This window comes from Anabas testudineus, chromosome 21 (genome assembly GCF_900324465.2).
Source record: "Anabas testudineus chromosome 21, fAnaTes1.2, whole genome shotgun sequence".
Lineage (NCBI taxonomy): Eukaryota > Metazoa > Chordata > Actinopteri > Anabantiformes > Anabantidae > Anabas > Anabas testudineus.
In genome coordinates, this window is record NC_046629.1 from 11,339,629 (window position 1) to 11,353,339 (window position 13,711).

At 38.8% G+C, this 13,711-nt stretch overlaps 2 protein-coding genes across 2 annotated transcripts; both read right to left on the reverse strand.

Annotated features, from left to right (window-relative positions):
- Positions 1-5,184: 5,184 nt before the first annotated feature.
- tmsb4x (thymosin beta 4 X-linked) lies at positions 5,185-6,581 on the reverse strand. The gene is made up of 3 exons (XM_026376849.1): positions 6,439-6,581; positions 5,648-5,760; positions 5,185-5,558 (listed from the first exon to the last, which is right to left on the reverse strand). The coding sequence occupies exons 2-3, from the start codon at positions 5,745-5,747 to the stop codon at positions 5,527-5,529; spliced, it is 132 nt and encodes a 43-aa protein (XP_026232634.1). The 5' UTR covers positions 5,748-5,760; positions 6,439-6,581; the 3' UTR covers positions 5,185-5,526.
- Positions 6,582-7,038: 457 nt separating this feature from the next.
- On the reverse strand, positions 7,039-12,137 carry LOC113173438 (toll-like receptor 8). Its single transcript, XM_026376848.1, has 2 exons — positions 11,926-12,137; positions 7,039-10,464 (listed from the first exon to the last, which is right to left on the reverse strand). Exons 1-2 carry the CDS (start codon positions 11,959-11,961, stop codon positions 7,387-7,389), a joined length of 3,114 nt encoding a protein of 1,037 aa, XP_026232633.1. The 5' UTR covers positions 11,962-12,137; the 3' UTR covers positions 7,039-7,386.
- Positions 12,138-13,711: the final 1,574 nt, after the last annotated feature.

The window sequence follows — 13,711 nt, forward strand, 5'->3', positions numbered from 1 at the left end:
ACAATGAGTGCACATAGCTAAACTAGTGCAGTGTAAAACAACAGCGCTGCACTAAAGCTAATCTTGATTAGGTGTAGTAACAGACTGCTGACTGGATATACACACATAAACGCGCACATCTCCAACTGCTTATTCACACTAATTGAAGAGACATCACACAATTCTCGGAGCAAATCTGAATACTTTAGCTTTAGCTGTCTTGTTGCATAACAAGCTTTTTAGACTACTGCAAACATGGTTGCAGGACACAATAGATGTAATGGGACTTGGTGTGCTTTTGTGGCTTTATCACAGATGTAAACATGGCTGCACATCTTTACCAAGGATCAACTTTAAAATCCCTGATTTGGCCTGGCACCATTATCATGTATTATGTGCGCAGCTTTTGGAGTGATTTGCTGCCACATGCACACAGTGCAATTCTCACATAATGCTCATTAGCACTGCCAGATACTTCTGATGATCGTATGAAAAATCTTGGCTCACACTATAAAATCTTGACGTTATCTGAAACAGATGGGGGTGTTTGCAGCAGATTTGTTTTTATCTACATCATCACATTATTTATCTTTAATATATCTAATATGAAGAACATCTCCATCCTGTCTTTCTTGGGTGCTAACAATCTAGAATTATAAAATCTACAAGGTGGAATCAGGCGATCAAAATGTATTTGTCAAGCTAAATGTGTCTGTATACGATGGACATGCACCCGCACAGTTGATTTAACTGTGGAGTTTTGCTGCCACAGTATAGCACTGCAGCTTTTTAACCACATCCTGTTACACACCTTTGAGACTAATTCACAAAGAAGCTGCCACACCATAGAGGGTAACTGTAAAATGCTAGATGGTGAGATGTGAAAGAGCTACTAGGCAATATTTATAACAAGCAGGACTAGTGTATGTAAATGACACCACTTCTTTAGAAAAATAAAAATGGCACATTGTGGGCACTCGAAACATCTTCATTTTGCACAAATATAATTCTGTACAGACAGACAGTGTAATAAGCAGCTCTGCAAATTTTAGAGAAGCATCACTCTGACTCCACAAGTAGGAGGAGAAGCTGACACACAGTGAAGCACTATCCTGCTTAATCAAGCTCAAAAACACTAAACTACAGGGCAGCGCCATTAGTGAGGCTTTGGTCGTTTGTGTCCAGTAACAGCGTTCACAACAATCATGTATCAATGTCCTGTCTTATTATGATCTTGCCATAAATTTGACATGTAAGCAAGTGAGACAAAACAAAACTGCAAGGGTGATTTCATGTGTGTCATTTGCTGTCAAATGGTTAGGTATGACCGTTTTGAGAAGGCACTAATTGGCACACTGGTCAGTGCTGCAAACTGACCTTTAGTCTGAACTCGGGATAAACAGAAGTGCTATTTTCTTAAACTAAAACTACTTTGTTTCCTGCAACGTAAACAGGCCTCAGCACTTTCAGACTAAACTTGTGACTGTGACACAGCATGGCAATAAGGAAAAGCCGTTGTTCTACCTCTCAGCTCTTCGTGGCCTAATAACTCTGTCCCTGTAGAGCATGTCTATTAATGTGTTTTTTTTTTTTTGTCTGATTGCCAAGTGAAAAAGGACCACCCACTCAGCATGTGAGCCAGCAGAACCAATTCAGCAGTTTGCCCTCAACAAATATCTATATATACAACTTAGTGTTTGTTAATGTCTGTTTGATTTTCATTTTTAAAATGTCTCTCTCACTCAAAGCCTAAGAGGTCAGATATTTCTCTTAACTGCTTTGTCATATTCATAGTTTATATGACAGCTTATCCAAGCTTGGCATTTTCACCCATTTATGTCTATCTGCCTAAAAGTCTTATGTCCGGGCCATACATCATGTGAATAACACATAAACTGGCTTCTCACTTCACACTTCTTTATCTTACTTCCTGTCTCTACCACACACAATGACTATTAGCATATTACCTTATGTCAGTCTTGTCGTGTAATTCTGTAATTTTAGGACTGACAAGCAAGGTACATTGTCCATGTAGAAGTGTGCTTTTTTCATTATTCTAAAAACCTTCAGTGCAAAAGAAACAGGCCTTGCAGCGCTGCCTTTGTATTTACTGTGTATTTGTATATTCACTCTGTAACTAAGAATTTAAATAGCTGTTTTAAATTTTAAATAGCTTCTTTGCTTTAACTCCCACCAAAATAAACAGGAAAACAGATATTTGTGCATGTCTGCTAAGTGGTCAGTTTGTTTGCCAGATAGATTTACCCACTGCCACAAATCTCAAATATAGCTCTAGGCACCTTTCTTGGAGTTTCTTGGTCAGACATAGCAACTGGTATGGCGTGTCCCTGGATTGGTCAGGTCACACCCTCAGCTTTTGTGTCCACCTATCACACAATAGCAGCAGTGCTTTTTCCCACCATGGTATGATAATGAAGACAAAGATGAATTGTCTTTTCCTTGGAGCTCTTTGAATTCAGAGCCTACAGACACTGAACCATCACAGACGAATGCATTTGTTTCTCCCAGTTTCAGGCCTATGGTTAATGGTAAATAGTATAAATATATACACATGCTATCATACAAACCATTTGCTTGGACTCATTTTATGATCGAAATGTAGCACCATGAATAGAATCGGAGGTGAAGGTGGCTAAAAGCACCCAGCCTAATTTACAATATGTATAGCACTGCACAGTCAGCTGGCCCCTACTTAAACGACATGCCTCTGATCACATTGTTCTTTCTAACAATAACAAAATAAAAACACTTTTCTTAAGGTATGTACTGCTCAAAGACATTAATTCTCTGCTGCATACCAACAGCCCCCAGAAATGCAAAGCTCTGCCTATAGACAAGACACATGCTGGGACATGCAGAGAATTTAAACATGTTTCAACATTGTATAGATGTGCACAGTGTAAACATAAATAGTTTTCTGTTGCTCCATTGTATTTCACATTGCAGCTCTTCTAAACAAGTCTACCCGAGAAACCTTTATTTCCATACTTGTCCATATGTTATCCCACAGCAACACACCTACGTAAAACCACTGGCAGTGTTGCTTTTGTAGTAAAATTGAATGGTTGTATGACAAGGAAATACTAAATATGAATACAGGCACAACTTATTCCTGAAATCACTAACACTTGCAGTGATTCAATGATTCTTGTCTTGTTTAAATCAGTAATCAGTATCAGTATGTTATAGTAAACTACATGTTAATTTACAGCTCAACAGAACAACACAGCAACATCTCATTATATGTGAAAACCACGGGACAAAGCACTAGAAAGGTGGACTGGGCTATCAAGTTTTAGAGTGAATCAGAGGAAGGAGCAGAGACACAGAGGTGACTCTCAATATGCTGTTGCTAACAGCTGTGATATCCTGTTACTTCCTTATGCGTGTAAAAATAATAATCTGTAGGAACTAGCCTTGTTTTTTACCCCTGTAGCATTTCCTGTTTTTTTTGAAGACAAATGGTGTGTTTGGTGAGCCATTCTTTGGTGGCTTTTCTTAAGAATATACAGGTGTTTATTAAATCCATACATGTCATGCTTGTATGGATTTCAAAATCAACCATGTATTTGCCACGCCATGTCTGAACGTATGTGAAACCATCGCAAGAAGGGTATGATCAGCTTGTCACCTCACATTGTTTCACACATTGTGACTCACAGACTTGTGGTGTGGCCTTATAAGGCACATCAACACATAGCAGAGCACTGTGTATATGAAAACACATTTTGAGGCAGGTTTCAGAATCACAAAAACAGTGATTCAGCTGAGGCTGCAGAGATAACATTAGCCCGACTTGAAACATAACAGCCGATTTTTATAGTGTCTGACCAAGACCATGAGCTCATAAACTATACACTAGTGCAGTACAATGTCAGGTATTGATATAGAGTATAAGTACCTTTCAAGCAGCAGCAGTTCCAGTGTGATTTCATTTTCAAAGCACAATATGGATGTAGCCATGGGCAGAGTCAGAAGTATATGCATCCATCATGTTTGGTTGCAGTGCAGAGGAAAGTTATTTTTTTCTATTTTATAAGATGCTGTGCTTTCTTAAGTCTAAGAGGCCAGATATGATATTAAACAGCTTAAATAAAGTGTGTGAAGAAGGCAACAACGTATAGCAGTGCTTCATAATCTGTAATCCTGACTAATATGCTCCCAAAAGCACAAATTGTTATAGCACACGGAGGAGCTGTAGTGCGACCAGATTGCAAATTGTGTTGTCTTAAAAAGCAAAAAAAAAAAAAAAAAAAAAGAACATGTCCTTTTTCCCATACTAAAAATGGCATTAGATTAAATGCAGCCTCATGGGAAAGAGGATGAATGTGACGCTGTGCCAGTCCCTCAACAGAGCCTATTATTGTTTCAGCACAGCTGTTATGGTCCATAGACACGCTGCACTTACGTAATCTCCGTCTCCCTCCACATGAGATAGAGCTGCTTTGTCTGTGCAGCAGAGTAACAGGTCCTCTTTTCTGCATCTAAATACTGTAGTGGTGTCAGTGCTTGGGTTTATACATTTGATTAGGTCACCAAGACAAAGACTTTTGTTAGGTCACTTTCAACTGTCCTCATCACACTGTAATGTAGTCTGAATAGTTACAATCCTAAATAGGCAAGTTGGTTGCCTCTTTCCAGAGTGCAAGTGTTCTGAGACATCAGTTCACCTTTCAGCACAATAAATCCAGTCAGGAAATTAGGAGTGGCTTTAGGACGGGTCCAAGCATTTAAGCACAGACAATACCCAAACCTATTTTACTTTATGTACATTTTACACCGCTCTGACCAGTATAGATGTATCATCTACATCTGGTAGATTATAATGGCACAGCCACAAACAATTCTGACTTAATCTAGCATCTGAAGGCCATGGGAAGTGATGAGACCTCTTGACCAACATAAGATTCTCAAAATGGCCTCTGCAGTTTCACAGTGGGAAACTGGTGTGGCTACAGCTGCAGGCAGACTGGGGGATATGCTCCTGTTCAGGCTTAACTGGACAGGAGCCTGGAGCAGCTGCAGGGAAAGAAACCTTTGACTATATATATAGCTAGGTTTAGCATTTCTGCAGGAAATGCAGCATTGTCCAAGTTACTCTACAATAGCAGTCACTGGCAAGTGGCAGGAAGTACCAAGTTGTGAATAGCAGAATCTAGAGTAAAAACCACAAGTACACATTAGTCTATTTACATTTTTTTTATTTTGCATATTTAACAAACTTGTGCATTCCAGATGTTTTACAAAAACAGCTCTTTGAGCGTTCACAAGCGGCCAGAAGAGAGCTGCAATTCAGTCGGTTTCATTCAGTCGTGTCATGACGTCATTCAGTGGCACACTGAAGACTGAGCCGCAGAAGATGACAGGAACCCACTCACTCGACTGTACAGACATTTAGGCAAGTGCATGCTGTGGGGTTGCACGGCCACCGTTGTGTCAATTACAGAGTTGGAATACATGTTGTAAAGAGTGAAAAACAGGCGAGGCTTGTGGAATGTACAGTGCACAGAGGGGGAATACCGGTCTTCATGATGACACTGCCTTCTCCTGCTCAATGGCTGCAAAAAGAGGAAGAACATTTAAATCATTAGTTCCACATATTATCTGTCACCGCAATATTTTAGACTTCATTGAGTATGCTGCGTACTTTCTTTGGTTGGCAGTGAGTTTTTCTCTTCAGTCGTTGTCTTCTTCAGCTTGTTCTTGTCAAAGGTTGTGACTTCGCTGATGTCGGGTTTGTCAGCCATGTTTGCAGTGAGGCTAAATGGACAATAAAACAAAACAAAAAAAATGTCAAGGTTAGTCTCGAGTTCACACCTGGGAAAATAAACCCAAACAATACCTTCAAAACAATTTCCAAATTTCATTTAAGGGCTGAGGAGGGCATTGAAATCCAAGCAGCAGACGCTGCATGACAATAGCGTCTGATTCAACAGTAGTTTGGTGTGAACATGTGCAGCTGAGGGACCACCGCCCTTTTAATCAATCTAGATGAGCAAACGGGGCTCGACTCATGTCACCCCCCCCACTCTGAACAATCAGAGGGACTCGGGGCGGCGCACATGCACTGAATATTAAAAAATCACACATGCTGAGATTAAGTTAATTAATAGGATGGAGCATTTGTGTCGTTTCATATACGAAGCAGCCGATCTGCAGTGTAACGTCACGTCCTACAGCCACTGCAACTTTTCTGCAGACCGTGCACCAAATCAGACTTTCGTTTTCTTTCCCTTCGAGTGGGTTCTCTTTTGTTAGGTCGCATGACGCCCTCCACAGCTGATATCATTTGGAGTTGACGCACGACGACGAAAAGACGCAATAAAATTCAGACTAAACCAGCTCTCTGCTGCGACTACGACGACGACAACAAGGCTCAAAACGCCTCTTGCACATAAGTAGATGAACGCAGAAAGAGGGGGGAAATAAGACACTCACCGGAGGTTGAGTCAGAAAAAGCCGACAGAGATGCAAGTCTCGCAGACGCAGGAGAAGAGCGACTCCGTCCTCTGCGTCTGTCCCCCTTAAATACTGCGCAGCATGCAGATGACGTCTGACGTCACGTCCCCTTTGTCTCCGCTCCGCTTTTGTACAAATATGTTTTTTCAACTTATAGTCAAAGAGGTGATCAAATCAAATCAAACCGTGGCACTAAGTCCCGTAGGTCTGTGCGTTTATTTGATAAATGCGTATTTGATTTGATTTGCAGGCACCAGCTGATTCTAATGAGGTCATTGAAAAATGGTCTAATTCACCATTTCACCATTCGCATTTCACCAAAGCGAACAGAATCTATGCTACAATGTGAGACACGAGTGGGACAATGTGTGGGGTTTAATTGCAATCAAATGTCCCGTTAAAAAGCAGAATCTGCGGTGACACCATGTGGACAGGCGACGAAATAACTGCAATGGTAAAAACCCATAGTGTAAAGTAGGAGGTGGGTGTGTGAAGTAAAACAGTGAACAGTAATTTAGTGCAGCCTTCAAACTAAAAGCAAAACACGTGTGATTACAGAGGACGCAGTTGATTCTGTGCTTATATGCAGTAAATGTCCCTTTATTAGGTTGAATGTCCACCAGGTAACAGAGACATCTATATCTAAAATGATCTGGTTTATTTATATAGAGTAAAACCTTCACACAAATTACAAAAGATCAAGTCTCATTGGAGCAGCAGGAAAAAAAAAAAAAACATTAAATCATGTCTTCATCTGTTTTGTTTTTTTTTTCTTTCTATTAAGTGCCAGCCAAGGTAATGAAAGTAGTAAAAAAACCAAAACCAGAACTTCTACAGAACAATTGTTTCAAAACAAGCAAACAAGGATATATTATATTCCACATAGTAAATCACTCCCAGACAGTCATCACTGATCCTTATCCTGCTTCACTTACTGGTGAAGTACTTTGAATAAGTCTTATTGTACATCACCTGATTGTCAACTCTCACAACGTTCCTCAGGTTTTGCCAAAACCAGCGCTGAGCGGCCGCGGTTCTCGGCCACTCTACAACACTTTTCCCACACAGCCTTCTCCTCAGGCGCAGGAAGTGAGAGTGTTGTAGGACAGGGTCCAGCATCAGCAACACAATCACATCCACATTTTCATCCAGCAGCCTTTGGTGGGCCAGATACATGGCCAGCTTGAATACCCCAGTCTTAACATATCCCTCTGTTAGGACAAACAGTGTCTTGCGACTGTATCGAATGCTCTGAGTGAGGTTGTCTACCAGTGGGATGCCTGGGGACCAATCCCTTTCTTCCAAACACAGAGGAAGGCCACCTTCCTCCTCCAGCTTTACTCGTAGATTCTTCATCACCCATTCAGAAACATGTGGATCTCCGGTGTCATAAGTCACAAAGACATTGTGTATGTTGTCCAGTGGCTTCAAGGATTTGTATCCCTTCAGCTTAGCTTTTGTATAGTGTATTAGATAGGAAGCATCCCAATAAAATAGGTGAGCAACGGTTGTTACAAACATAAAAATAATAATAAAGGAAGTTGTAAGAGTGTAACCCATGAATGCCTTACTGTCATTTACACACTGGTTGATATCAAATGTTATTAGTGGTTGACGCTTCTTATTTGCTGGTGTGTTACATGTAACGTCGGTGGCCAGTCTCGGGATCTTTATACTACAATTTTGAAGCCATATAATGAATTCAACTGAAACACAGGTACATTCAAATGGGTTCTTCTGCAAGAACAAAGTCTGAATGTGGGAATTAGATTGTGATGCATTAGTAGATTGGTCAATGATGGTCAATTTATTGCTGCTAAGACTAAGAGTCTTAAGGCTTCCCAGACCATTAATGAATCCATTGTCCAGGTGGAAAATGGTGTTATGACTCAGGTCCAGAAAAGTCAAAGTGTGAATTATGTTTGAGTTCATTCCTGTCACATTAGATAACTTATTAAAACTCAGGTCTAAAATTTGAAGTTGATGGAAACCTTTTAGTTGACCCCAGTTGAAATTAGTGAGCGAGTTATGACTTATGCGTAGTAAGGTGAGATTTCGTGGCAAATGTCCATAAACATTGTCTGGAATCTTTGCAATGCTGTTGTGTGATATATCTAAAATAGTCAGATTAATAAGATTAGTAAAAAGCATCTTGTATGAACCATCCCTGTCTTTCCAAAGATTTCCAAGATTGTTATTTGTAAATTGAAGTTCTGCTAATGATCGACTATGCATCTGTTTTGTCGATAATGTAGAAATAGAGTTATGGCTCATATTGAGTACCCTTAGGTTGGGTAGATTTTTTAGAAAGTTTAAATTATTTGTCACCCCGTATGCTTTAAAGTAGTGTGAATTGTAACTAAGGTCCAGTACTTGAAGTTTCTTTAGTTCTTTAAAGGCATTGTCATACGCCAGATCAATCTTATTGTTTGACAGATCCAGGTAGGTCAAGTTAGGCAGTGAAGAGAACTCTGTGCCATTAGGAGCTGCTGAAAATCCATTTCCTGAGAGATTGAGACATGCAATATTTCCATAGCCTTCAAACTGCTTTGGAGAAATAAAGAACAGATTATTTGAGCTGAGAATGAGCACTCGTCCAGAGTCAAAGCACTCCTGCTTGATGAGGCTGTGTGATATTTCATAAGCAAAGTCTTTTGGATAGGGTTTTAGGAGCGGTGCAGTAGAAAAGTCTGACCTCTGAATGTAGCCATTACCTGGTTGTGGAGGACTTTTCTCTGGAATGGGATACAGCCTGTTTTCTGCAAGGTATATCATTTTCAGGTGAGGTAATCTGCTAAAAATTGTGGCATCAGAGTGTATAATGAAGTTGGTCCCTAAGTTCAGTGCAGACAGATTTTTGAGTTCGTACAGAGGTTTGAATGTTCTTTGTTCAATATTCTGGAAGACTAAGCCTTGCAAATGTAAAGTCCTCAGTGACCGAAGCTTTGAAAATTCTTGTGATAGATTCACTGTTACAGGGTATATCTTCAGTGCAAAGTTAAAAGACAGATCCAGTTTTTCTAGCTTAGGAAGGTAGTTTAGAAATGTTGCTTCCTCAGTAATTGCTTTAAGTAGGAAATTAAATGACAGGTACAATTCTTTAAGCTTTTTGAGCTTCTGAAACCAGGAGGGATTCAGGTGGTCCAGTGAGTTTCCTCCCAGGTGCAGTACCTGAAGCTTTGTTAGATGACCAAATGCATTAGGATGGATGTCAATAGAACTGTTTGGACAAGGAACACAGGGATATGGTGCATTTTGACATCTTGGACAGTTCCCTTGTATTTTTAGGATTTTTAAATGCTGTAGCCCAAAGAAATCAACTTCAGATATGTGCTCTATTTTGTTTGAACCCAACTTTAGCATGGTTAATGATTTAGGTAATCCTTTAGGAACCTGAGTTAAGTTGTTAAAGGACAAATCCAGAACCTTCAGTTTAGGGATAACGGCAAAACTGCCCTCCATAATAATAACAGATTTATTACAAGGATTCCCTGTGTAGCAGTTTTTGGACATCCAGACCTCCGTCAGATTTACTAATCCCGCAAAGCTCCTGTTATCCAGCAGCACAATGTGGTTAATGTTTAGCTCAAGGATTTTCACACTGACAGGAATATTCCTGGGAATTTCATTTAGACGGTTGCCTGTCAGTTTTAGATGATTGAGTTTTGTCAGATTTTGGAAAGCCTTTGGCTCAATTTTCATTGCATTGTTCTTGTTTGCCCAGCTGAGATCGAGTGTGGTAAGATTTGACAGCTGAGAAAAAGAATCTATTGAAATATTCTTAATCAGGTTTTCTGAGAGGTCAAGCCAAGTTGCATTACTTGCTATCCCATGAGGTACTAAATCCAGATGGCGTCCTCTACAGTCAAAAATGACATCAGAGTCATTGCTTTTGACATCACAAGGGAACTGTGGTGACCACCATACAAGGTTACATGCAGCATGCTGGACCTCATAATGGCAGCACAGACAGAACAGCAGCATGTGGATCCAACATTTGGTGGTCTGTAGATGAACAATAACATTTGTCACATGAATAAAAGTAAAACATGTACTAATACTAGTGCTAAATAATGCAGGTTATCATTCAAATATAGGTTCACAGTTTATTTCTGTCTTAAAATCACAGTGAGGTTCCCATAGTGAAACCAGGTTTTACTTGGCTGCAGCTATTCTTGGGTGACAAAGTCCACAGTCCTCAACTGGGCAAAAATATTTGAAACTGTTTCTTTGATACTTCAGCCTTACAAATTAGTCAAATGTCCATATTATTCAAAATCCACTTTTTGGACAAACTCAGCTGACACTTGCAGTCCAACAGAACATAACACAAAGAGTGGATTTCAGTGTAATGTGATCCATGGTATCGACTTGGTTTACTAAACACTATTCTGATAACTAGGATTAGTTTTAGACTCACATTTGAATACATTTTTGCACAGAACAAGGACTGTGAATGCTGGCCTACAACACTTTCCTTAAATTTACTTTAGCAAAGGATCTATTCATTCAAGTGTGAACATGAAGAATGATCAGTGTTCAAATAGATCACACAAGATGTCTAAACAGTATAGACAGGGTAGATGATTATATCAAGCGAAATCAGCTTCAATGTTAATTAATATGCATGTCTGGCCATTTTGTTCAGAGACTAATCTACCCTTACCAGCAGGTGGCAGTAGTTTGTAAGTGAAACCACCCTGTAAAAGCCTTTCTTCATATTTTGTTAAACGAAAAATTCTGTTAATCTACCAATTGTATAAAGTTACTTTGAGTATTTCCTCTCTCTGATTTCCTTCTTTCTTTTGTTTCTGACTTCTGCTCCAGAACTCACATAATGCCACAATGGCATTTAGCTTCCGTCTTATTTCCTGTTAGTTTTAAAGTTGTTAAAATTATAACATTTTTCACTGAGTAAAAATATCCCGTTTACACTATATTCATTATTGTGCATGTTTACGGTCTTGATTAATGTTATAGTATGATCAGAGTTGGTAAAATGTGGTTGCATATTAAATTCCTAGTGAATCATTTTATACACATGAAACCTTTTAAAACTTTGGGATATACACAAGGATTAAATTGTACATTATTTTAGTTTCATCTCATAAGATTGTAGTCCACCAACAGATTAAAAAGAGATTGACCCCTAAAATGGATGTGTAATGTAAAAAGATATAAATTCTTACGCTAAACTGTAAGTGAACTTGAATGTACTGTACTTACTTTTAAATAGCATTATCAATAGCTCAAAATGTGACAAAGAGCATACCATGTTTTCAGCCAAATGAATGTAAAACAGTAGTACAGAAAGAATAAAAATGAAAGCACATAGCCAACTAGTAAATCCACAACAGCTGTTGATGACTAAATTTGATCACTAAAACACAATTAGATATATGAATATATATTATCTGCTATATATAGAATCCGGCTCTGAAAAGTATAGATAAACATAAAACTCACCTTTGTGCACATATTGAATTTATGCCTCACAACCATTGAATAAAAACAGGAGTCACTCGTCACAGCGTTTTAGATAAAAGTGAATTATTCGCAATAAAAACTATGCCTGTGTTGTTTGGCATCAAATCATCAGAGATTTATAAAAAAATCCAAATTAAGTTAAACATGAAAGCAACAAAAAAGTAGTTCTCATAACCAGACACGCTCTCAGACAGAATTAGAATGTGATTTGAAGAAGTACATCTCTTTCATTTCCTTGTTTTGTGACATGCTGCAAGTTTCACTGCTATAAAATGACAATTATAAACATTGGTAGAGACAGTAAAAGGAAAATTCTCAGGACCACCAATAAGATTCAATAAGGCAGTAGTTTATAGGGAGCATGCACTCAACTGACAGAGGCAGACACTAAAAAGTATCTAACACATACAGTTCTTTTTATGAAGTAGAGTTGGGAGGGAGTTGTTTTTCTGTTCGCAAGAAAAGGAGTAACAACTGGCAGCTGTGGCTTTATAATTAATTAGTTTCTTTTAGGTGAATTTAATGCTGGAAAATTCTGTCTGACTTCCTAAGATAAAAATTCAGGTGCACTATCTCACAAAGACAAAGGCATGCTCGTAAGAGTCACTTTAAGTTATGCAGTCTCAGGAGAAGCAGAAGTGGAAAAGGACATCCCTGTAACAGTTTTTTTAACAGATGGCAAAATGTGCCATCCTGTTTTTTGTCATTTTGGAATTTACATAACGCTCATGGTGGATTGAAATGTTAACATGTTCACAAATTACAATTCACAAGTTGAGGTACAATCAATGTGAAATTAAAGACGATACCAAACATTACAGCATATTGTTCCATTTACTGTGTCTGTTTGAAGAGATTGTTGTATTGTTTGTGACTTTCACTTGCTAAAATGCTTCTCACACTGAACTGGAAGTATGTCTGGGCTTGCGGGTTTGTTGGCCACTGACTGCACTGACTACATAGCAAGTGACTAATTAGTATAAACAACCTATTTACAGTCTTTGTGATTTCTGTTTGTTATTTGAAAAGTATATTAGTCATTGATATATTATTCTGGTTTCAATGTAGTAAGTAATGCAAAACGTGGCTAAAGTTAGCTTCTCAATTTTCTCACAGGACAATACATTTTTGGGCTAATTACACTTCCTAGAGAAGTCGTGTGAAACATTTAAAACTACATTTATTGGATTAGTGTGTAAGTGTTAAAGTAGCATGTTTATGTATGTATTAGTTAGTATGATCACTTTGATTCACAGATAATATCAGTTTTACTGTAGTACTGATACTACTGATATAATACTGTACTACTGTTACTGTGTGTGTCTGTGTATGTCGTTGTCCTGCAGATTTCTCAACACGTGTTCTGCTCAAACTTTTCTGATGTCATAATTCATAAAATACTTCTGCTACAGCTCTCCAGGTGACTGAGTTCTGAAAAGACTTCAACACTAATAAAGAAACTCTCATATGTCACACGGACGTTGAGGAGGGTGATCCAGACTGAGCAGCTGTGAGCGAGTCAACAGACATGTTGTGAGTTACTCAGATTTCCTCAAAATCAGCTAAAAGAAAGCTCTCTAATTCAGATTCGGCAGTCTCTCAATATTTCCTCCCTCTGTGAAGCTTCACATATTCTGTTATTTAGAGGATTCAGGTTAGAGGATTTCATGATGTTGTTACTCTTTGTTGCTGAACGCTGACAAATGTTCTACTTTAATTTCTCTTACTGAGGCCAGGCTGAAGAGACACATCTTTTCATATGATG

Bases quoted from the DNA above. Each gene is read 5' to 3' on its own strand.
- tmsb4x (XM_026376849.1), bottom strand. From the start codon at position 5,747: ATGGCTGACAAACCCGACATCAGCGAAGTCACAACCTTTGACAAGAAC. The intron at 5,559-5,647 runs GTACGCAGCATA...CTCTTTTTGCAG, and splicing joins CTCACTGCCAACCAAAGAAA to CCATTGAGCAGGAGAAGGCA.
- LOC113173438 (XM_026376848.1), bottom strand. From the start codon at position 11,961: ATGGTTGTGAGGCATAAATTCAATATGTGCACAAAG. The intron at 10,465-11,925 runs GTGAGTTTTATG...GTTCATCTACAG, and splicing joins AATTCAATATGTGCACAAAG to ACCACCAAATGTTGGATCCA.